General features: G+C 40.2%; 1 protein-coding gene across 1 annotated transcript; it reads right to left on the bottom strand.

The window, feature by feature from the left end:
- Positions 1-6,088: 6,088 nt before the first annotated feature.
- bckdk (branched chain ketoacid dehydrogenase kinase) lies at positions 6,089-24,569 on the bottom strand. The gene is made up of 11 exons (XM_017460470.3): positions 24,145-24,569; positions 21,235-21,303; positions 20,983-21,093; positions 20,115-20,162; positions 18,013-18,132; positions 17,801-17,899; positions 16,643-16,716; positions 15,020-15,148; positions 11,269-11,358; positions 10,429-10,584; positions 6,089-7,440 (listed from the first exon to the last, which is right to left on the bottom strand). Exons 1-11 carry the CDS (start codon positions 24,391-24,393, stop codon positions 7,296-7,298), a joined length of 1,290 nt encoding a protein of 429 aa, XP_017315959.2. The 5' UTR covers positions 24,394-24,569; the 3' UTR covers positions 6,089-7,295.
- Between the last annotated feature and the right edge of the window lie 510 nt (positions 24,570-25,079).

Genomic DNA, 25,079 nt, shown 5'->3' with positions numbered 1-25,079 from the left:
CCTGCATCTTTTGACCTAAGTAGGCATGGCGGATCACAGAAAACCAAAAGGTCGCTTAGATACTGTGGCACGAGACCGTTCAGTGCTTTATAGGTTAATAATAGTATTTTATAATCAATGCGAGATTTCACTGGGAGCCAATGTGGTGTTGATAAGATCAGGGTGATATGGTCATATCTTCTGGTTCTAGTTAGGACTCTAGCAGCTGCATTCTGGACTAACTGGAGCTTATTTATATTCCTACTGGAACATCCAGACATGAAAAAAGGCTATCCTAGTAATATTATCTACATGAGCATCAAATGATAGGCTGGAGTCAATAATCACTCCAAGGTCTTTAACTGCTGCACATGATGAAACAGAAAGACCATCCAGAGTAACCATGTGATCAGAAAGAATACTTCTAGCTACACGTGGTCCTAATACAAGTACTTCTGTCTTATCAGAAGTAAGTAAAAGGAAGTTAGTTAGCATCCACCATCTAATGTCCTTTACACAATCCTCAGCTTTATTAAGCTGCTGTCTGTCCTCTGGCTTCGCTGAAATATACAACTGTGTATCATCAGCATAACAGTGGAAGCTAATTCCATGTTTACGAATAATTTGACCTAGAGGTAGCATATATAAAGTATAAAGCAGTGGGCCTAAAACAGAACCTTGTGGAACACCAAATTTAACCTCGGTATGCGTGGAGAAGTCTCCATTTACGTGTACGAACTGATAACGATTGGTCAAATAAGACCTGAGCCAGGAGAGGACCGTTCCCTTAATGCAAACAACTAACTAATAAATAAAATAACTGTTAATTTAAGTGATTTAGGTACATAGCCAGTGCTAAGGGAAGAATTGATTATATTTAAAAGTGGTTCAATTACTGTAGGACAAAACTGTTTAAACAAACATGTAGGTACGGGATATAGTATGCAATCCAGTATGGTCTGTTTTAAGGTACGCGTTTGATCATTATACCAGAGTGCTAGTTTTTTCCTCTCTAATTCTTTTGAGTGGAGCAACTGTAGCGTAGGGAATTAAATGGAACAATGAATGATAAAATGTATGACTTGTCTTACGACTTAATAAATAACTGTTGTGGGTTTAAAAAGAATGAAGCACTGAGACTGGCTGTTGTGTTTAAAAATAATAATAATAATAATAATAATAATAATAATAATAATAATTTTTTAAAAAAATCAACGTCAGGGTAATAGCAGTTCCGCCATTTCATGTCAGTTGATTATTTTCCTATAACAGCACATTCCAGCATTCAATTCAATTCAATTCAATTTTATTTGTATAGCGCTTTTTACAATAGACATTGTCTCAAAGCAGCTTTACAGAAATATCAACATGGTATACAGATATTAAAGGTGCGAATTTATCCCAACTGAGCAAGCCACTGAGTGGCGACAGTGGCAAGGAAAAGCTCCCTAAGATGTTTTAAGAGGAAGAAACCTTGAGAGGAACCCGACTCAGAAGGGAACCCATCCTCATCTGGGTAACAACAGTTAGTGTGAAAAAGTTCATTATGGATTTATATGAAGTGTGTATGGCGTTAGGAGCAGCCGTAGTCCCAGCAGTCTGGAATTAAAGAAGATTTGAGCTCCATCCAGAGGCAGAAAGGATCTGGATCTCTAGTATCTCCATAAATTCGTGTGGGGCTCGGCGAAAGGAGAGAGGGAGAAAAAAGATAATTATGACTGTGAAGTAGTAGAACAGAATCTAGTCAGGGTAGGCTTGAGTAAACAAATACGTTTTAAGCCTAGACTTAAACACTGAGACTGTGTCTGAGTCCCGAACACTAATAGGAAGACTGTTCCATAACTGTGGGGCTCTATAAGAGAAAGCTCTTCCCCCTGCTGTAGCCTTCACTATTCGAGGTACCGTCAGATAGCCTGCATCTTTTGACCTAAGTAGGCGTGGCGGATCATATAAAACCAAAAGATCGCTTAGATATTGTGGCGCGAGACCATTTAGTGCTTTATAGGTTAATAAAAGTATTTTATAGTTAATGCGAGATTTTACTGGGAGCCAATGCAGTATTGATAATATCGGTGTGATATGGTCGTATCTTCTAGTTCTAGTTAGGACTCTAGCAGCTGCATTCTGGACTAACTGGAGCTTATTTATGTTCCTACTGGAACATCCAGACAGTTTGGCATTACAGTAATCTAATCTAGAGGTGACAAATGCATGAACTAGTATTTCCGCATCATGTAGTGACAATATGTTTCTTATTTTAGAAATATTTCTGAGATGAAAAAAGGCTATCCTAGTAATATTATCTACATGAGCATCAAATGATAGGCTGGAGTCAATAATCACTCCAAGGTCTTTAACTGCTGTACATGATGAAACAGAAAGACCATCCAGAGTAACCATGTGATCAGAAAGAATACTTCTAGCTACACGTGGGCCTAATAAAAGTATTTCTGTTTTATCAGAATTAAGTAGAAGGAAGTTAATTAACATCCAACGTCTAATGTCCTTTACACAATCCTCAACTTTACTAAGCTTCTGTCTGTCCTCTGGCTTCGCTGAAACATACAACTGTGTATCATCAGCATAACAGTGGAAGCCAATTCCATGTTTACGAATAATTTGACCTAGGGGTAGCATATATAAAGTAAAGAGCAGTGGGCCTAAAACAGAACCCTGTGGAACTCCAAAAGTAACCTCAGTACGCATGGAGAAATCACCATTTACATCTACGAACTGATAACGATCGGTCAGATAAGACCTGAGCCAGGAGAGGACTGTTCCCTTAATACCAACAACATTTTCGAATCTATCAAGTAGAATAGTATGATCTATAGTATCAAAAGCTGCACTAAGGTCGAGTAACACAAGCAGCGAGACACAACCCTGATCACAGGTCAGTGGAAGGTCATTTACTACTTTAACTAACGCTGTCTCTGTGTTATGATGAGGTCTAAATCCTGACTGATACATTTCATGAATGTTATTCCTATCTAAGTACGAGCATAACTGCTTTGCTACAACCTTTTCTAAAATCTTAGAGATGAAGGGGAGATCTGATATTGGTCTATAGTTGGACAATTGAGACGGGTCAAGATCAGGTTTTTTAATCAAGGGCTTAATAACTGCAAATTTAAGTGATTTAGGTACATAGCCAGTGCTTAGGGAAGAATTGATTCTATTTAGAAGTGGTTCAATTACTCCTGGACAAATCTGTTTAAACAAGCATGTAGGTACGGGATCTAGTATGCAAGTTGATGAATTGGCTGAAGAGATTAATGTAGCTAGTTCGGTCTCTCTAAGCGGAGCAAAACACTCTAAGCACTGATCGGATATTGCTACATTGTCATGTAATGGGTTTGTTACAGTACTGTCCGGTTTTAATTTAATGGCCTGTATTTCACGTCTAATATTTTCAACCTTAGCAGTGAAGATTTCATGAAATTTTTCATTGATATGTAATGATTGAGTGTTTCTCTCTGTAGTGGTTTTATTCCTAGTTCATTTTGCTACTGTGTTGAAAAGGAATCTAGAATTGTTTTTGTTGTCTCCTATTAAGGTGGAGAAATAGATTTTTCTAGCATCGCCAAGAGATTTCCTATATTTCAGTAGGCTCTCCTTCCACGCTGTTTGAAATATCACCAGTTTGGTTTGACGCCATTTACGTTCTAATTGTCGAGTTGTCTGTTTTAAGGTTCGCGTTTGATCGTTATACCAGGGTGCTAATTTTTTCTCTCTAATTATTTTCCTTTTGAGTGGAGCCACTCTATCTAGCGTGTAGCGGAGTGTTGACTCCAAGCTTTCAGTCGCCTGATCGAGTTCTGTGTGATCTGACGGTGATCCAAATCTAATTGATGTTTCTGCGAGGTTATTTATGAAGCTCGGTGCAGTAGCTGATGTGTAGGTACGTTTTATGCGGTAGCGAGGCGAGGTGGAAATATTATGATCAATACGTATTATGAACGAGATAAGATAATGGTCTGAGACAACTTCAGACTGCGGAAAAATGATAATATTTTCTATACTTAGTCCGTATGTTAGTATGAGGTCAAGAGTGTGACCACCATTATGAGTAGGCCCGATTACGTTCTGATTAATCCCTACTGAATCTAAGATGGACACAACCGCTAATCTTAGAGGGTCTCCCAGGTTATCAAAATTAATATTAAAGTTTCCGACGATGAATGCTTTATATACAGACACAACCAGGTTTGAGACAAAGTCTGCAAATTCACTAAGAAATTCAGTATATGGCCCTGGGGGTCTGTAAATAATAATTAGATGAATTGACTTATTTTCTGTGGCTACATAACTTATACTGGTATAAAGAATTTCAAAAGAATTAAATTTATGCTTAGGTTTTTGTGTGACGACTAGATTTTTACTATGGATGAGTCCAACACCTCCTCCTCTACCAGTTGAACGAGGCTGATGTACATAACTGTATCCAGGAGGACTGGCTTCATTTAATGCCATGTACTCGTTTGGTTTAATCCAAGTTTCTGTTAAACACATTAAATTACATTCCTGATCAGTAATGATGTCGTTAACAATAAGAGCCTTAGACACAAGAGATCTAATGTTTAATAGTCCTAGCCTCAGATCAAAAGTGCTGGCTGTGCATTCAATATGATTTAATTTTGTGTTAATTAGGTTACAAAGATAGACTTTCCGAGATTTTCTATATATTTGTATAGCTCGGGGAACAGACACAGTCTCTATAGTATGTATTACCTTTGCCGGATTTTTAATTGAACGTTGATTATACTGAATGTTATTATTGGAAGATGTACTTACAGTAGGCAGCCACTTGGAGTGTAGCGCCTTGGAAATGTTGTCTGAAAGCAGTTCCGCTCCAAGGCTGCTGGGGTGCAGTCCATCAGGACGAAACAACCTAGGACGCTCCCAGAACAGATTCCAGTTATTGACAAACACCAGATTCTGCTCATTACACCAAGTGACTAACCAATCATTTAATGCTAGAAGTCTACTGAACTTTTCTGCTCCACGTCTGTATGTGGGAAGAGGTCCAGAGACGATGATCTTCGCGGTGGGTGATCTGCCTCGTACCGTCTCGATCAGGCTGGAGAAGTCCCTCTTCAGAACCTCCGTCTGCCGCAGCCTGGTGTCGTTCGTCCCCGCGTGCAGCACAACCGCTCCAACGCGCTCGTCCTTCTTCAGGATTCCAGATACCTGCACAGCGACATCAAGGACACAAGCACCAGAAAAACAGTGTCTGCGCACCTTACCTTTAGATGAGGCTACACAGACGTTCCGCACAATGGAGTCCCCGAGGATCACAGCGGAGTGGGGCGGAGTGGTCTGGCGGAGAGGGGCGAAGCGGTTCCTGGTTGGAATCTCGAACACCGGAGGTGGAGAGGGTCCAGCCCGCGCCTTTCGCCGCTGGTTCACCCAAGGCCCGAGGTGTGTTGGCGCCGGCGTGACTGAGACCATGGCTGGGAAAGTCCTAGGTGCACGGTCCCTGCACAGAGAAACACATGGCGTAGAGGGGCTGGGAGTGGAAATACCACGCTGTGTGCTTACCTTGGATATGTGAGCAGAGGCACAAGATGTTTCCAGCGCAGTTTGTCGCTCCAGCAGCTGGGCCTGCTTGTCGAGTAGGCCGCGGATATGCTTCTCCACATCCTCCAGTTCTAGCCGCACCATGTGAAGCTCGAGCGAGTCCTGCACTCAAAACCGGAGAGACAGCAGACATTTGTTTTTTTGTTTTTAAACAGAACAGCGGTAAGTGAGAAATGTGAAACGTAAACAAGGCTAGCGGTAGGTGATGCTAGCGGGCTACGGGCTACAAGCTAGTCGTGGATGTTTGTAAAAAAAAAAAAAAAAAAAAAAAACAGATCAAATTTGCGACAGCGCAACGTTACGATGGTTTTATCTAAAGTAGTGTCAGTTATATTTGTATAACGTAAGGTAAATAATTTTAAAGTATAGAGATTAGAAGAAATTAATGTAATAGCGTTAGCTCGAAGGTGCTGCTTCCTCATTGACACTTCAGGTTCACTCCAAGCATGTTTTCTTCTTTAGTTTGAATACATCCGAAGACACTGTTTATAATAAAAGTTAGTGAACAAAGACTAAGGTGAGGCAGATGGTTGCTCAATTAGGATTTTTATAATGCCCATGAAAACTATGCAGATTTGGCATCTATAGAGGAAAAAAACAAAAAACAAAAGAAACTAAAATAATAATAATTAAGAAAACAACAACTACACAACAATTAAAAATGCAATATTAAATTATCCTATCCTTGACATCTAACACTATCATTTGGCCTTATACATACACGTATATATTTACAAAAGGAATTTGTGGTAAAATATGCAGATTAATCCCGAACCTTGTACACAACATTAATGCTTTTTTATTTTATATTATTTTATTTATTTATAAATATATAAATTTACAGTATAGGTTAATACTCGTCTTTACTCTGTAGAGGGCAAACTTGGACAGAAAAAAAAAACAACAACAAAACTGTGCAGTCTTTCAATATGCTTGTTCGGACTAAAATGTGGCATTTTACTGAGGCCATTTCTTCAAAAAAAACAAAAAAACAAAATTCCTCCACAGATACAAATCTGCCTTACACTATAGTCATTTCCAGTGGTGTTATTACAGCAACAAGTGACCTGCTCTGATTAACTTATTAAATCTAACTGAACTCAAAAACATCCTATATTCACGACTGACCACTACTGGAATGCGAGCTGAACAAGGCCACATATACAGGAGGACAGCTGTACAATAACATTCAAATATGAATAAATTTTACTACATAAAACTACATGAAATCAAAACCTTGTCTTGGAAAATATGTGAATTTTCAAATCATTTTAATTACACACTGGGTGATGCAGAAGAACAGGACCAAACTTAGATCCATTGTTTCTGTAAGGTGTAAGGCAGTTAGTACAGTACGTTCTGCAGCTACGCCCAAGAGCACAATCGCTCATAACCGCTATGACGAGCCTTTCACTCAGCATCAGCCACCGAAAAGAGCTCTGAGCCCTTTATGAGTTCAATTATTATCCTAAGGCATCTTCTTCCAGGAGCTTTCTAAGAGTTTCCACTTCAGTAACTTTGGAGTCTTCTCTACAACATCTACATGGCGCTTTCTTCCTTTGCTTCAGACACTTTCATGGAGAAAAAACGTGGGAGGTGGAAAAAAAAAAAAAAAAAAGTGAAATGTAAAAGGAGAAAGGACAGGAAGCAATGTCAGTGAGGATGTGAACAGTGAAGCTTCCAGGCCTTGGTGAAAATACAAATTCTCATCACGATTGGCAGAATTGGCCACCGCATCACACTCTGAAGCTTTCTCCTTTCCCGTCGATGTGGCGTAGACGCAGGTAAACGTCGGTGCCGATTCCCTGCATCGACTGGATAGACAGCGAGCCTCCCAGATATTCAGCGTACGCCCTTGAGGTGGGCAGACCAAAACCAAACCTACAGAGACAACAGAACAAAAAGAACAACACTTTTACAAGAGTGGAACAGGATTTTTGTTTATTCCTCATATTTAGAGTTAAAAAAAAAAAAGTATGTTTATTTAATACAAATACGTTATTCAAATTGAAGAGATAATGTGCTCTAATCAAATACACATACAGACACAAACAGTAGGTGTTTTCTTTTTAGCTTTTAAAAAGAAAGCTTGCCAGAAATAGCTGAGACTAGGACATGTACACCAGGACTGGAATCCATGAAAAGATGCACAAAAAAAAAAAATAATAATACAAATAAAAAGCCAAGTGGAAGATTTTTTTTACTTTCATACTTGCTATGGACAAGAGCTTGTGGGACAAAGGAAGCACATAATACATTTTTTTTTTTGTCTATGGCATAGCATCCCAAACTCGGGGACGTGACCCCACGTTGGGTCGCTTGATCTACACCTGCTTTGCGTACCAGTCTTTCTAGATAAAATACTTTATCTAAATACTTTTGCATGTAAATTCAGGAGCCCATGACAACAAGCACATCGACAGCTGAACGTTTTAAGAGAGACAGAGTCAGTCAGTAGCTGCGTTTACATGGACAACAATAATCCACTCTTAACACGATTAAGACCATACTTTGATTAAGAAACTACCATGTAAACAGCCATTTTTACTTACCTTAATCTAATTAAGGTCATACTCGAATTAAGCTCTAATCGAATTAAGACAGGTGGAGTACTCTTGTTTTAGTCGCATTACGGACGTGTATTACAGACATGTACACACCTTAATCACATTATGAACGTCGTGTGAGAGTTTTCACCGCATTTTGCGACAGGACACGATCACACACGGCAGTGCTCAACATTTTACTGCGAACAAGAGAGTTCGGCTGCGTCCCAAACCGCATACTTGCCTGCTATAGTGGGGAAAAATACGTGCATCTCGGCTACTGTATAGACGTTAAGTACACGATTTGGGACGCAGCCCACGGCTTCAAGCAGTTGTCTATTAGCATGTATAGCATGACAAATAATTAACTGCACTTAAAGCGTTCATAAAAATATTAAATAAAAACACCCAAAAGCGTATACGGTACCATAACGAAGACGAACCGTATGTTGATACGTGAAATTCTGGAGGGACGTCGGACAGCGTGGCACGGTGACGTAATGACGCGGGCTGTTGATTTAATTATGTTCTATAACATGTAAAATGGGAACATGACAGGAGTATTCTAAAAGCGACTCATGTAAACACCTTAATCACATTATTATCTTACTCCGAGTAAGGTCAATAATTAGATTACTGCTGTCCATGTAAACGTAGTCAGTGTGTTTAACATTGCTGTGCAAAAAATTTTTTTTGCAGTTCGACAGGGAAACCTTATGGGCAGGGATGTTTCTAGTGGAGGTCGCTGTTAAATCTTCTAGATGTACATAAGATATGCAGCAAGTGTGTGAATAATAATACGGCTCGCGTTATAGTCGATCCCCAGCCATTTAGGATTTTCCAATAACACAGGGCTTCAGTCAGTGCAAAGACGTTTCCTTTGGAGATCGGCCAATGTTGATTTATTTATTTTTTAATAACTGATACTGATATTTGCCTGTTTATGTGCCCGATAACCGATAGTTATTTATTGTTTACAAAATTTATGCATAAACAGAGGAATCTGAAAGAGCGCAAAAAATCTAAATAAAGTGCACTGTTACTAAGGTTTTATTTATTTATTTATTTATTTTAAATACAGGCGTCAATGAGGTTAATAGAGCACGTGACCAAGTTTGCCTCTATTTCTTGGCACCAAGCTGCTTAAACTACATATCAAGCATTTATATAAACACATCTAATTTGCACATTAATGGCTGTTATGGCGATCCTGCGCGCGATTCTCAAAATGGCCACAAGATGGGGCAATTTATCGGTGGATGATATTTAAAAAAACGATAATTGAAAAATGCTTAAATATCAGGAAAACCGATTATCAGTCGGTCTCTAGTTACAGTAGTCCTATGTTATAAATCTGAAATAAAAAACTGTAAGGCTCAGGGTCACATAAAATCCATAATGTCCATTTGAGGTCTATCGTCATTGGTTTGCCCAACCAGTAGCCCAACCAAACACTGCCTTACTCCAAAATAAAACCATGTCTCAGTACAAACTCATATTTCAGAACAAACTAAACAAATAATCTTTTCCTTCTTATTTCTTCTGGGGGGCATAGAGATGATAATGTCAATTAAAAAGAATCCCAACTACATGGAAGTAAACAGATTGGGCTACACAAACAACTTAATAAAGAACATGGGATCTATTTAAGGGCAACATACTACCTAATACAGATTTAGCTTGAGCTCAACTGTGTTGGAAATGAACCATAAAAGTCAAAATAGATAAACGTCAAAGGGAACTCCATAGTTATAATGACTTAAATCCTGGAATACCAGGATGAAGAGAACAAAATGTACTGCAGAGACATTACATAATGTAAATGCTCATGATAGTGAGTCAGTGCTGACTAAGATCCATGTGTGTGGTGTGCTTTCATTTTGTTTTGTTTCAGAACAAGTTGTGCTTTTAGAAAGGCTCACAATAAGGGGGCAGTGTTGTGTTAACACACAAGTCCATGCAGTTAAACTGGTCTGTACCGGACTGGGTTGACCTGAACACTCCAACCACCGAGGCAGCCGTATGACTATAATCCAACTGTCCTGCAGCTTTAAATAGCCAATGTTTGCATGAAGATACCATTTGTTAGGCACCAAATATAGCCTTCCTAATGGAAGCCACCACACAGAGAAGATGAATACACAGGAAGAAGCTGGTTCAAGAGGTTGGCCAAATCAAAGAGATATATAATAATAAAAAAAATTTAATAAAATAAACAAAATAGGCAACAATGAGTGAACACCACTATAAATCAGCTTTCATTTATGACTGTTAATCAGGATTGTTTTTGTAATTACATAACACTGGTGTAATGCTCACTCACCCGTGCATGGGGCCTGACTGAGGGCCGCTGTTGGTCATGGTGTTGAAGAGGTTGCTCATGCGTGGGTCCTGCGTGCTCTGCTCGGCCGTGCTGAAGTGGTAGTCCATCACTTTATCCATGATGCTGTGGGGAATGCCTCCGCCCCGATCTGAGATCCTGCACAAGAACTTCGTAAATCAGGGTCGCTTCTGGACTCTTTCATGAACAAGGCAAACGGGGTCAGATTCAAACAGGTTTCGCTAACGTGATGTATTCCAAGTCACACAAATGCAGTAAAGCTCATGGTTAAACCCCGGGTGGATCTTAAGTAGAGAGCTGCACGGGACCAGGGACAGGTGGAAGTTATGCTTGATCACTATTGAAGTGGTTAAAATGCTGACTAGGTCATGATAAGACAAATATTCCTTGTGTGCGCACTTATCACACATGCAAACAGATCTTTGCTTTCAGCACTCAACACAGATTGCCAGTGGCCATGCAACTCTGGTTAATGGACTCCTTTCTCCATAATGACTGCACTCAAATAAGCATTTAAAAGGTTAGAGAATGGCTTCAATTCTCAAATACGTCACGCTTGGTCATCAGGAAAATACATTAGTTCAGGTGTACTGAGCGACAATGCAGAGAGCCAAGCGTCTAAAGCATTTCATTCATTTTCTCCAATGCACTACTACAGCAAACCGGTAGCTCAAATCAAGTACATAAGTTTCAATCTTCTACCAAGTACTGTTTTTGGTTTGATCAATCCCCCCCCCCAAAAAAAAATAACGTAATGGAATTTGTTGAAAGGGGGTTTAAAAACAGAAAAATTCAGCTAACCCAAATGGCTCATCCACTCACCTGATGACAAAGTCAGTATCATTGTTGGCGATGGTAACCACCACGTCTGGAGCGTTGTAAGGGGTGTCCAAGTGGCTCTCCATTGTGGCCCTATAGAACGACAGAAACACATTTTTACAAGGATTAAATGAAGCATAAACACTGAAAAGTATCATGGCTCAACTACACAGACAAGAGATTACCAGCACCATTATACATGAGCAAAACATTATTACAGAACAGAGGAAGATGATCAGTGTGTTCAAATACATTGCCTAGTGATGACCTACGCCTTGTAGAAACTTCCATAAAACACTGGGGTTCGGAATACCAATAGGAAATTGCACAGCAGCTGTATTATATTGCTGGGACACCACTTATGCAGTCAGTGTTGGGAAGATATGGACAAATCACTAACCTGGCCACGCGGATCGGAGCTATAACCACTGGCAAAAAATGACCGAATCACCACACTTGGAGGATATTCACCCAGGTGTTTTACTTCGTCTCAAATAAACAAAATCACAGACATGACACAAAATTTCTGCCTGGGCTTGTTGTCCTTTTGTTTTTATGGATAGTTGCCCAGCAGACAAGTTGGCAAAGCAATAAATATAGGTCTGTTTCTCATCTATATTAATTATTAAATGCACATAACTAGCTAGCTAGGTTGCCATATATTGCTTCATTATGATAACTTCTACATTATAGCCAAGTTGATTAGATTTCTTGGCAACCAAAAATATGAGACTGTTCAGCACATTGGTCGTGCCTGGTGGGCTAGCTAACAGATTTCCTATCCACTACTGTATGAAAAATACTGAAAATCTGGGACTTTCTATCACCTAAGCATGTGTTTGAATGAAGTGTGAAAATGCCTTTACTGGTAAAGGAATGATTCAATAAATGGTGATGCGCTTCATTTGAACATAACAGCAACTCACAAAACACATTAAACCACTGTGTGTCCTTCAGACTTCTCAGAAACCTGGCTAACTTTATAACCACTATTTTCTTGTAAAGGTTTTTCCGATGTCCGTATTCTAAATGTGTCAGCTCCCTTCAGGCCTATTTTTTTTTTTTTTTTAATAAGGACAAGTTTGTTCCAACCCCAGTGACCGGGACATTTGCACTCAGCAGGACAATGTGCCAAGACACTACTCCCTCTTCTTCCTGTCTCTCATACTCCACATTCCATACTCCAATCCATATGCTGAGTCTTTGGAAAATGTTTGTTCATCGTTCTAGTTCAACATGCAACATGTATTATCCTACAACATTCATCTTCAGTAACCACTTTATCCTGGTCAGGGTCGTATCCCAGGAACACTGGGGGAAAGGTGAAAGGTGAAAGGTGAAAGAATTCATCCCAGATAAGGGCTCTCTAAGAGTATTTCCAAGTACTGTGAATTAGAGAGCTAAGACAGAGCCTAGAGTAGGTTCCTGTTTGGTCCAAAATCAGTACTGTGCCTCAGGAAAAAAATGGGAATATTATTAATGCACATGAGGAAATGCTGTAGTTGCAGGTTCTAAGCCAAAGCCACATAGCCATAAATACATTTTACAGCGTCACTGGTGTTACAAACACCCACAATTGTTCACAGTGTAAGCAAATATTTAGGTTATAGAAGTTTCGGAATCTGAATTTTTCACTACTATTCATTATGTTTATTGGGAAATGAACACTAGACAGCACCAACCATATTGGAGGACATCTTTCTAGCCAGAACAATTGCCATTTCTACTTTTTCACTCTGAAACACAGCCCGAGAAAACTAACTGGCTTATGCATTTAACGACTGACGTACTGTTCCCTTCTGAGGACAACTGTTCTCTACCAAAATGACTCGGGAATGATCATGATATTCCTTTTAGAACTAGATCAACTGAATATGGCCCATATCATCTGCACATCATCAAAAACAAAAAACAAACTGGTTTCTCAGACACCAGATTACATTCCATACTAATGAAAGCCAAGAGTCATAAAAATAGACACTGTACAAAACAAACAGGTGAAAGGGAGTCTGAATCGACAGTAAACACAGCAGGTAAGCCTCTGTACAGATGTTCATTTGACAGCATAATCAAGAGATTAAACGGTTAAGTAATCGCAACTGTAGTTATTTCACCACAACAACCAAGTGCAAAAATGACCTTTGGTCTAAATGGAGCTGCACAATTCAAGCAGGTGGTGCCCTCCAGCAATTAAAGCTCAGCTCGGGTCACCCTGACCAAAAACGTCTGTAAACAAGTAGCCATGCCAAATGACAAGAAAACATTATGTATAATTATTGTCGTGACAGACCGACACCTGGCGCGCAAGGTATTAAAATTGCTCCTTCCCAGACTACCGCGCGGGCACGGAAAGGACAGCCCCGCGTCAAAACCGCCGACACACCTCCGGCCGGTGACTGTTGCGCCGATCGGGGGGGGTAAAAAAAAAAAAAAAAGTCCACCATCCAGCAGACATAGGGAGAGTATAAGAGGCCACTCTTCCACTCGTTCAGAGAGAAGTATCTCGTGTGACGTGTGCGTCGCTTCTCCCAATACTCGTCATTAGTTTGACTTTGGCATTTACTAATCGCTCTCTCTCGCTGTGTGCGTGTTTGTTCGTTTTTTTCTTTCTCCACGCTTCCAGACGACTCAGATCCAGACGAGGCCTCTGCTCTCTGAACACACGCGGCGTTGCCTGACGGCACGAGAAAGCCCTCACGCTTCCGGGAAGCTCCGACACGACCCCAGAAGAACTCTGCAACGCCAGCCACACACACACACACACTCACACACCTCCTCAACTCTAAAAGAAAAAGGAAAGAAAATAAAAGCGAACTTCCCTGACCACCTGACAAACGGCCTACTGTGTGTCTGTGCTCCGCCCCTCACGGGCTATTTCCCTACATTATGTATAATGTATATTATATTATGGCTTTCTGAAATTAAAGCTCAGATGAAACCATTTGCTCTTTTTGTGCAAGAATTGCATATACTTTTAATTGATGCTGGAAAATACACAAAAGCAGACCAGATATGGAGATTATTCCATATTTCCACAAGCAAAACATTATCTAGTAAACTAAGCTAAGAAGCAAAAGCTAGTGATTCTCCTCTTGCCATCATGATCATCATCATCATCCTCTTTATCCTTCTATATATATATATGAAAGGATATGTGGAAAATGGTGGCACTGGAGACTCCTTCCATAAACATCTCCTTACAGGAAACTTCACCAAGTCAATGATTATGCTTTTCTTTGCTAAATATCATTACACTTTTAATGTTCATTATTATTATTCTAAGATTATGTGGCACATCCACCACCCAAGTCCAGGTGAATAAGCTGTTATTATATAACTGGTAATGAATTAGAATGAGTAGTAGTAATATATTTTAGCGAAAGGTTTAAACTTGTGGCACAATATCATAACATGACCTCTTCCTTCAACACAGCTGAGCCATTTACAGTTAGTGTGTGAATTTTAAAAACCAGTCATCTCGCCTGCAAACCTACAGAAAGGTCTATGCAACACCAATCGTCTGGATTTTTGTTTTGTTTTTAAGATTAGTAAATACCTTCGAACGTAAAGTCAGAGTGTTTGATTCGAGATGTAGCCCATGACAACAATCAGGACGACAGCAGAAAGTTTTAAGGAAGAGAGAACTCCGTGAGCTTGAGGTCGCAGAAAGCTCAACGTCCATTTAGGGTCGTTTGCATTAAATTGTGCCGTACTCTTTGTACGACTAGATTAAGAGTATTGATCACGGTCTTACCTCATGGCATTCTTCAGTAGCTCAGGCAGGATGTAGTCCAGGGGAAGAGGGATGAACGGGAAGCGGGCAGCAACGTGACCGTTGATGCGAACCCGTGGAGAATTCCCATATTGGTGCTCACACAATCGCCTGTAAGGGTCACAGAGGTGCATAAGGATAGGCAAAAAACTTGTAACTCGCCAGTTCTGTTGAAGAACAAGTTGAATACGTACACAAAAACACAACGTCCTTATTTAACTCAAACCAGACAAACAGTTTCAACAGCAAGACCAAGAGGGCCAAGACATGATTCCTCTGGAATCATGTGTATACACGAGCTCACAGACACCCATGATTGGCTAATGTCAGGCTTATTGTTTATACAATGTTTTGTTCTTTAATAAACAAAATTCCTAGTGTCAGCAAATTGCTGCGGTACAAGCTGAAAAAAACATTTCGTGAAAGTGCTGTTATTAGAAAAGAATCAACTTTGAAGTTCTTCGCGTCCTCATCTCAACACCCAGTCATCGAATTTTTTTTTTTATTATTATTTGTTTAGTTCTACAAGTCATGTAACATGGATGAGAAAGATCTCTGTTCATTTTACTTGATCATGCAGGATTAAAATGTCTGCCTTTGATCCTGGCACTGAACAGCGTGATTGAGGGAAGCAAAGATCCCCTCAACTCAGACATTATTCACAGTGCACTGGAGGACACGATCACACCCAGGTATTTAGGAGTGAAGGAAGACGGAGAGACTCAAACTGAAAGAATGAAAAGATCAAAGTAGCGGCATGTGCTTAAGGAGGAGGAAATGATAATAATATCTTACTGGACGTTTACTTGCTTTATAGCAGAATGTGCTGAACAAGTCTGCCAACTTGCCAAGCGAGAACTCCCAAGTTTTCAGATGGTCTCATTTTCAGAGCAGCATATTTGCATAGTAAAACTATTTAAATAGGATGGATGTTAAAAATAAAAGAATCTAACAAGATTATGTGAGATATATATATATATATATATATATTTTTAATAATACAGCCAGGTTGCATTGGCTGATTGTCCTGGGACATGTCTAAATCAATACAATCTATATCGGTATGCTGGAATGTAACCATGACAACAAACACAAATAGTTTAGGTCTGTATTTCACCTCAACGAGAGAACAATAAGAAAAATAGACAAGATGGATTTTAAACACTCCATGTTTCATTTGTTAAGCAATATACAAAGAACAGGGTACTAGCTCCCTTCTTCAAATGCTAACAATCCCCCCCCCCCCCCCCCGTGTTCTGTTCAAGCTCGTCCCATGCTGTGCGGAGATGTTTAACGATCTGTTCATAGCAACAACGTGACTGCTTTGTTTAGCTACAAGCGCTCAAGAGAAAATACGTAGCTGAAGAGCTCGTGTCAAAACAGCAGTCCTGAAATTATGAAACCTACAGTTCCAGTGCGTTCCTTCTTGGGCAACGTTGGCGTTAAAAGCGGATAAATTCTCTCGGACGTGTTCTGTTTTTAGATCTTAAATAAACAACTGATAACCCCTACCCCAAACAAAGGTTTAGGTTGTGTCCTACTCGGAGCAACGCTCTGCAAATACAGACGTGTGTAAAGTAGCAAACCATAAAGAGATAGACTTACCTTGCAAAGTCCACCCACTTCTCAATGATCTTTTTAGGAGACAGACGTCTGCAGACAATGCCCACGTAGTCAGGCTAAACACAGCAAAAGAAGAATAATAGCTTTGTTAGAAAGACAAACATTTTCAAGTGGAAAAATACCACCCCAAATCTAGGTAAATGTCTATATGTACATTCCACAAAATTTCAAAATTTCATTTCGCTAGAAACAACAACCAAAATCAACCAAACCACAAACTGCTCTCCTGACAGACCAACACATTTCCACCCATCCATTTTCTGTACCACTTATCCTTACTGTTTTGCAGGGAACCTGGAGCCTATCCCAAGGGCATGGGACACAAGGTGAGGGACACACTGGAGGGGTGCCAATCCATCGCAGAGAACACACTCCCATTCATACACTATAGACACTTTTTGGACATGCCAATCAGCCTACCATGTATGTCTTTGGGCTGGGGGAGGAAACCAGAGTACCCACAGGAAACCACCGAAGCACAGGGAGAACATGCAAAGTGCGCACGAACAGGGCCGCAGCGGGAATCGAACCCCCAACCCTGGCGGTGCCAGGCCAATAAGTGAGCTAACCACTAAGCCACCGCTGAATCACCTTGGGTAAATCAAATACCCAAAAGAAAAAACAAGTCTGAGTTTTGCCCAAATATGTAGCTTACTTGGAAATAAGTTACACTGAGGATGAAAAAAACGTTGGAATGTGTGTTTCGTGTGCGTTCCTATAGTTAAACTCAGCTAACGTTTATCAGCTTCCTCTTCGATAGCCTCGTTCAACACACAGCTTTGTTGAAAAGCATGCACATTGAAAGACATCACGAGTTACAACATACAATAAGTAAGAAATAAAACAAGACAAGGTGTGCTACAAATAGGAAAATAAACGAACAATGACTGGGTGGTGTGATGCGGCCCGACGCAAAGTCGAGTTACTCCTCTTACATGACAGCAATTTTCTAATGATTACTATAATGTTTTTTATTGATCAAAGAATGAAGTCATACTTTTTATCTGTTTAGAGTTACATACCCCTGTCTCAGGGATTGTGTTTTGCTCTTGGAATGTTTTAAACAGGTCTCATCTCCTTTACAGTCTAGTGTCAAAATGGGTCAAATTGTAGAGTCCAAAAACAAGAAAAGAAACGTACATTTTCTTCATGCAGGGCAAGATGGTGTGTGGCCAGCATGCGAATGCCCAGACGAGACGTCAGCGTCGTGTCCAGGAAATTACGAATCAGCATCTCATCCTGAAATATATTTTTACAAAACACAGATGAAAAGAAATGACCGATTAACATTACAAATCTGTCAAAGAACAAACAAACAAAGAATAAGGGCACCAGATGGATGCGGTCCTTACGTGAATGTGTTTGCGACACTCCCTAAATCCTTCAGCGAGCAGGGTGACCACGTCTTTATGATCGTCGAGGAGCTGTTGAACGAGCTTGCTGTAGCGAGCTTCTGTTTCTTGGTCTTTGATCTGAAGGACGGATATGAGAAATTATTCCGCGTAAAAATGTATCTAAAACCAAGACGAGAAACACCTCAGATTTAATTAAACAGTAAAACAATACAACAGAAGGCTCTCACTCCTCCTAAATCCTAATTTAACCTCTGACCATGCCTGCCAATCAGAAACTAGTCATCATCGACCAACACTGTGGTTCTGGTGCCTAATCTAGAACAGTTCTAGCACAAAGGAGACCGCTGATACGATCGACCATGGTTTATTTGACAAGAAAGATATCATCACAGGCGATGTTGACATGAAGTCATGTCATATGCAGCTGCTCCCAGGAGGTTCTGTTAGCATTAACATTGAAGGGGATTCTCTTATATTATGAACTGCTATCAAATACCCATGATGAATGTATTCGCTTAATTACCCCTTTGAATAAGCTGATCAACTGCCATCCTTTATTATAGCTGACACATGCATTTTCTATACCTTGAAAAGACTTATTTTGTAATATGACTCTGTGTGCTGTGTCTGAAATCTGTCTAGCACCTGCACAAGTAGAGAAACCCGCCCACGCACCTGCTTATCTATGTGTATAAATACTCCCGTTTTGCATGAATAAACCGGACATCTCTATGAACAGAATGCATCAGTGTGTGTGTTCATTCAGAGTCTCCAGGCCTGAACACTCTGCAGTCAACCACACTTTCCAGCTCATAGCAGCACAGAACTAAGAGTTAAGAGAACTAAAAAGGCTGATAGAGGACTGAAAGACATAATCTGAGATTCTTTATCTCTAACAAACATTTTAGCAGATTTTGTGTGAGAACTATTAGTTTGTTTGTTTGTTTTTTTTAAAATTCATAGCTGCCTGGTGGACAGGGTCATTCGACAACCAGAAAACAGTCAAATAAACCCTGCTCCTTGTTGACTTTTGCAAAACAAACATTTTCATTCCTTGTGTAGATATGTTTTAATGTAACCGTCTAAATCTGCATAGATGCTGTAACTCTCGCACTAAAAACACTCGCGCAGCTTCACTCTGCAGTTAAACATTGCGAAAGGAAACAAAAACACACTACCTAAACATGAAAATTCTCTTTTTTAAAAATTTATTTAATAAATAAATAAATAAATAAATAAATAAATGAATGAATGAATGAATGAATGAATGAATGAATGACAAAACACCATTTCTCGCAGGCAGAATTTCAGACAACAACTTGCTGGCTTTTTGCCGAGGGCATACATTCACGCTACCTTAACGGAGAAAAATCATGTACTCGTTCATTTCTCACAGTCTGCGTTAATACACTTAACTATCTCGCCATCCGTCATTACACTACGACTTTTCAGCCTAGTCAGTTTCTGAGCAGCCGAAACATGATAATGGGCTGCACAATGGTGGGCTAGCTAATAAATTTAGGATTAAATCCACTCCTGTTACATACTTGGGTTGTTGGCATGGCAATGAAATCTGTTAAATCTCCCTAAGCATCGTAATGCCGAGACACAGTCTTTCATAGTGGCAAACAAACAACTAACTAGAGTGTTCTTTTTACAGAATATATTAGGCAATGTCCACATCAGATTTCCTAACTGTTCGTGAATCGTGTTCCTTGAACACGCTCGGGGCGCTTGTGTTTCGTTAAGACAGCAAACGAACAGCAAATGAGTATTCTCGGAAAGTTGGCAGTTCTTGTTACGTAACATATCTGCAAAAGAACATCATGAACCCCATTTGTCATTACAGCCACAAACTTTTCCTTCCATCATGACTTAAAGTCGCCCTTTCGCATTGCGCAACGCTGAAGAATCTCCGATGAGCAAGCATTTTAAGATCAACACAGGATTAACTTCTGCTTTGCCCTTCCAGTTAACCCATGCTCCTGTCTCTGGCCACGCTGACTATAGGATAGTAATTATAGAGCAGCCTAAAGCAGACTAGTGAACTTGACTTAACCTTTATGCTGTGTGTGATAGAACGCTGTGCAGGTACTTACTGCTGGGAAATCACTCAGCATATGATAGGCCCGGATATAAAGCTCGTGCTGTGGGAAGGACAGAGACAGAGACACAGAGAGAGGGGAAGAAAAAAAGGGGGGTTAGATGGCAGAGTTCCAGCAGAGCACGCACATGTTCAGTGTTCTCTAGGACTTCCAGGAACTCGGATAAAAGGAATGACTATGCATTTGACAAGCAGAACACATGAGGCACACAACCTTCAGATGTCATATCTGGGCAACCCATGTGTGTGTGCATTTTTTTTTTATTATTTGTATATAAAAAGATAGATAAATAGATACATACGTACATACATATAAACACACACACACATTTTCATAGAGTGTCTTGCTCAATGCGAGAAGAATGTAGGTTAGAGTTCACTGTGAGGAACAGCTACTGTAAACAAGCTGAAAACCTGGGAGGAGCTGAAAGTTGCACACAAAAGCATTTTGGTGTTTAGGTCCTGACCGTACTGTTCAAAAATTTGAATTCTGAATGAACAAAAACGCCTGGCGGGAGCAACGGGGAGGAGAACTTTCGACGTGCAATCAGAGACTCATCGCATCACGTGAATATTCACGTAACACGTTCCTGCTCGATGGCAGGAAAAAAAAAAAGTTAAAAAAAAAAAAAAAAAAAACAACCCAAAAGCTAGGGTGTTGAACCGATTAAAACTCGACATATTTTAAAATATTACATGATTCATAGTCGATGCCCATTTGTCATGTATACACCAATCGTAATGTGGCACGACAAGCTCAAATTTCATTGGACAAATTCAGACCTGAATGAGGTGGAATATACTTTGTCAAGTACTAGCATCAAGATCACAAATAGCTTTTTGAAAATTTTGAAAACACTCACCACTTGCAAGATGGTGGGGTTACAACCGATAATGAAGGGAAGGCTGCGGAAACCCTTAATACGATGAGCGATACGCACGGGCAGCTCTTTATGCAAATATTTTGCACTGCTCTGCAAAACAGAAATGTTTCACACAGCAGGATCAAGTTTAAAAAAATATGCATGACAAATAACATACTATAATGAGCATTATAACTTACAACAAGGACTAGAGTTCAAAATAGCTTAATAATAATTAGAGGTTGTAATTACCAAGATATGGTTTCCATCCGGAGACTTGCCCACGTAGAGTAAGGTGCCGGGTGTGAGTCTGACAGAAGGCTGAAGAAAGAAAATGAGAGTTGCAAACATGAAGCAATAATAATAATAATAATGATAATTATAATAATAATAACAACAACAACAACAACAACAACATTAAAGCTGCTAGCAGCAATTATGGGGCCAAGCACGACAGAGGCAAAGTAGGAACAAAGCAAGAATCAGAGCATGACCCGACAGTTTGGTTTTGGTTTATCAACACGAAATCATTAACTTATTGTTGGCATGGACTGAAGATTATAAGAGTCGATTTTGATGAAAATCAGATGATCAGTCTGAAAAGCAAAAATATACATTTTTCATATCTTGTGAGCACCAGGTGGCACTGTTCAGAAACTGTGCATGAACCCTTAAGCCATGATGGCTACGACGCGTACCAAGTTTGGTCCGAATATGCTAAAGCGTTACGGAGATATAGTCTCACGTCCATTTCAGCAAGTACCTTCAAGGGTATAGTGCCAATGACGTACCAAGCTTTTGTAACGACATACCAAGACGTTCGTGAAATTCAGAATTTTACGACTTAATTCTAAACTTCTGAGACCCAAAATGGCCGACATAGGAAAATTTCATATCATTTGGCTCAGTGTGCCCCAAAGAAGAGACCAGTTTCAGGATTTTAGGACAACAAGTTCAGAAGTTGTAAGCACAAATATGACCCAAGTAACCTCAAGTCATGATGACTGACGTATACTAAGTTTGGAACAATGGCAGAATAATTTTCATGATGGAAAATGATGTCGCAGGTGTCATTCGACTCGGCACAAGTCAAGGAGTAAGAGGGGGAAAATTTATTTCTAGCCCCTGCGGTGCAAAAGTTATTAGCATAAACATGACTGCGAATTTGATCTACATGGTGGCGCCAGAAAGTTTCAGATAGCGACTCCAAATTTGCCATGGTAACATATCAGATGGTCCCCTATCTGTGTGCCAAATTTCATAACTTTCCTATGTATAACAACATTATACCACAGTGATGTTGAATGCTCGATACAGATTGTTCAGAATCTCTGACGAGTCCTCACTTGTATGGTGGACGGTCCACGGTAAACAGATTTGATAAACGTTTCATTGCTGATATGGGGATTTCTCCAAGGATGCATTTCTTTCACATTCTTTGAAGGAGTCTCCAGTGTCAGTGTGTTGTAACAGTGAGAACTGTAAATAAGTTTTCTGACATCAACAGGGGGCTTTGATATTTCTTTGTTATATCAAGAAAGGACTATTTATAGCTATAAAGCAAGTGACAGGAACTAACCTGTTTTGCAGCTGTTCCTCAACATTAAATGTGACAATCAATTAATAAAAACCCTTTTTTTTATTTGAAAAATTGAGTCATAGGCAAACTGCTGTGGTGTAAGGGGACTAAAACAAACCACGAGCGGCTGCTAATGGAACATCAGCTTTGTATTAGTAACAGTAACTCCGCTTTATCCCACCACCTCGTCATCATTTTCCAACACCACATCCACAATTTTTTACTATTCCTTACATAAACCAGTCAATACAACTTGACAAGAGTCACAACCATAATATTTTATATATTTAATTCATTGTTAAGTTGAAACGGTAGTGTCCTATTTAAAAACAAGCTAAACAAATAGTTTAACTACTCAATGTTCACAAGCTACCGTACACAATTCCGATGGAGGTTGGACATCAGCACTGTCCTCCGTTGTTTTTTTTTCCCCAACAGGGAAAGACGACGATGACGGAATAATTTTTTTTATCGCCACTATAATGTAAATGAGAACAATTTTCCAACATTAAGTCTACCTATAGCCCGTTAACATGCAGAGGAATTCAGATTAATATTCAGAGGAACTCGCAGGTTTTCAAAATTTCGCCAGATTCAGGCCGAGACGCCTCATGTGACGTCATTACAACACGTCTTCAGCCAAAGCTCTCATTTTCAGTGCAACTGAAAAGGTCTCGTTCACCGACAAGCATCACCGTAAAAGATTTAGCCAAATCAAGTAGTTTTCTGCAATAGAAAAAAACTCCACAAGTTACATCACAAACTTGGAAAAATCTGCAGCAAACCACCCCCCCAAAAAATCTGAAAAATCCTGTACGGACCGACACTTATACACAAAAATAATGGACTTCGGTGCTAGTGGCACTCCGCTTGCGTGTTGTGCCGCATCACATCACCCCGGTGTATGTTATTTTAATATAACTGCATGGTTTGTCATGTCTAGGCATTATGTATTGGACCTGCATCCGATCAAAGATCACATACACGATCAGAATAATCTGTCACACAAAGGCACAAAATTCAAAAGGATTACATTTACACAGCCTTATGGACTATACACTTATGCAAAGAGACAAGTAGGGGGTGGACATATCAAAAACAGTTCTGCATAATAATACATCCTAAAACCATTCAGACAAGGATCCCTCCAGAGCTGAATCTCTAATAAACTCCTTATTGAGTGATATTAGGTTCTTCACACCCTGTGTGGATCACTGGAATAGGCAGCAGGGCGGTATTTGGGATCCGGGCCAGGTCTGCTGTCCTTGTTTTGACCTCACATTAGTTGACATTAAACCCGTTTTAACTGCTAGTCCTGCTGTTCTCATGTAAATGTGTTGATAATTAACAGACTGAATATGAACGCGTAGACCTCGGTTTCATGAGTCTCGAAAGACGGTGTGTCGTTTGGAAAACCCGTGCTAGGAGGCTCGACTACGAGGTAGAAACTTTCGAGAAAGGCTAACTTGGTTAGCTAGCTAATGCTGCTTGGTAATCCAGTAACTAACCACCAGGTGATGGAGCGGAAACGTTCCGGCGCACGTGAGGTGTTTATTTTAGGTAACAGTTAGCCAACGGTTCACCTTTTCTGCAGACACATCTATCGCAGACTGGTTGTAGAAAGAGGTAACGGTTTTCGATCTCTCTCTGGCCAGCTCTGAGTAAGTCGACATCGAGGACGTAGACCGGAATCTTTGGTGGATGCAGCTTTCCACAGCGATTGTCTTTGTGGCCGATGGGAGCATCAGAAGCCGGGTCATCCTTGCAGCAGCAGCACCGCCGCCGCGGCCCTGCAGCAGCTCCGTCGCGCTGCACATGACTCTCCGCCGCATTTTCTCCGTTCTTTACCCAACCAAACTCAATTCGTTTCCCCGTTCCCGCTTTCCTTGTAAACACACGCCCAAACGCGGCCTACCAGACCATTTAAACCGACAGTGTACGTGCACAAAGGCACATCATCGACTGATAGACACACCGCGAGGCGAATAACACTGGCAGAGCGTTAACGCTTGGTTGCTTGTTTTGACTAAAGAAGAGAACCGTTTAGCCAATCAGAAGCAAGAACAGTCTGGGAAACCACTCCCCCAAGCCTAGCATGCGCGTGCTGCGTGCACTGCATGTTGTTGAGAACAAAGATGCGCGTCTTTCTTAAATGTTGTTTTTATGTTTCAGTCCTTTCTCTAGTGGTGACAACATAGCGTTTCTATGTTGTGTTCTTTTTTGTATTCTTTGTTGTATTCTGACATTCACTCCAGTTGCCATTACAGTTTAAAAACAAGCTTCAAACTCATTCACATATATTAGGGTGAGGAAACATTAGGCGCACAAATATTATATAAGAAAATATAAGCACACAAATCTTACAAAAAAAGGGGGTTGTTGATTCGCAAATCCATATTCTATGCATTCCAAATAAGCATCTTCATATTTTATAATCAGGAATTCACTTGCCAACACATACTTCCAGAAATTTCTGTGACAAACCTCACTTTGGAAAGCCTGGGTCTGAATAGGAAGA

This window comes from Ictalurus punctatus, chromosome 28, assembly GCF_001660625.3.
Source record: "Ictalurus punctatus breed USDA103 chromosome 28, Coco_2.0, whole genome shotgun sequence".
Taxonomy (NCBI): domain Eukaryota; kingdom Metazoa; phylum Chordata; class Actinopteri; order Siluriformes; family Ictaluridae; genus Ictalurus; species Ictalurus punctatus.
This window is presented reverse-complemented; position numbering and strand designations above follow the sequence as displayed.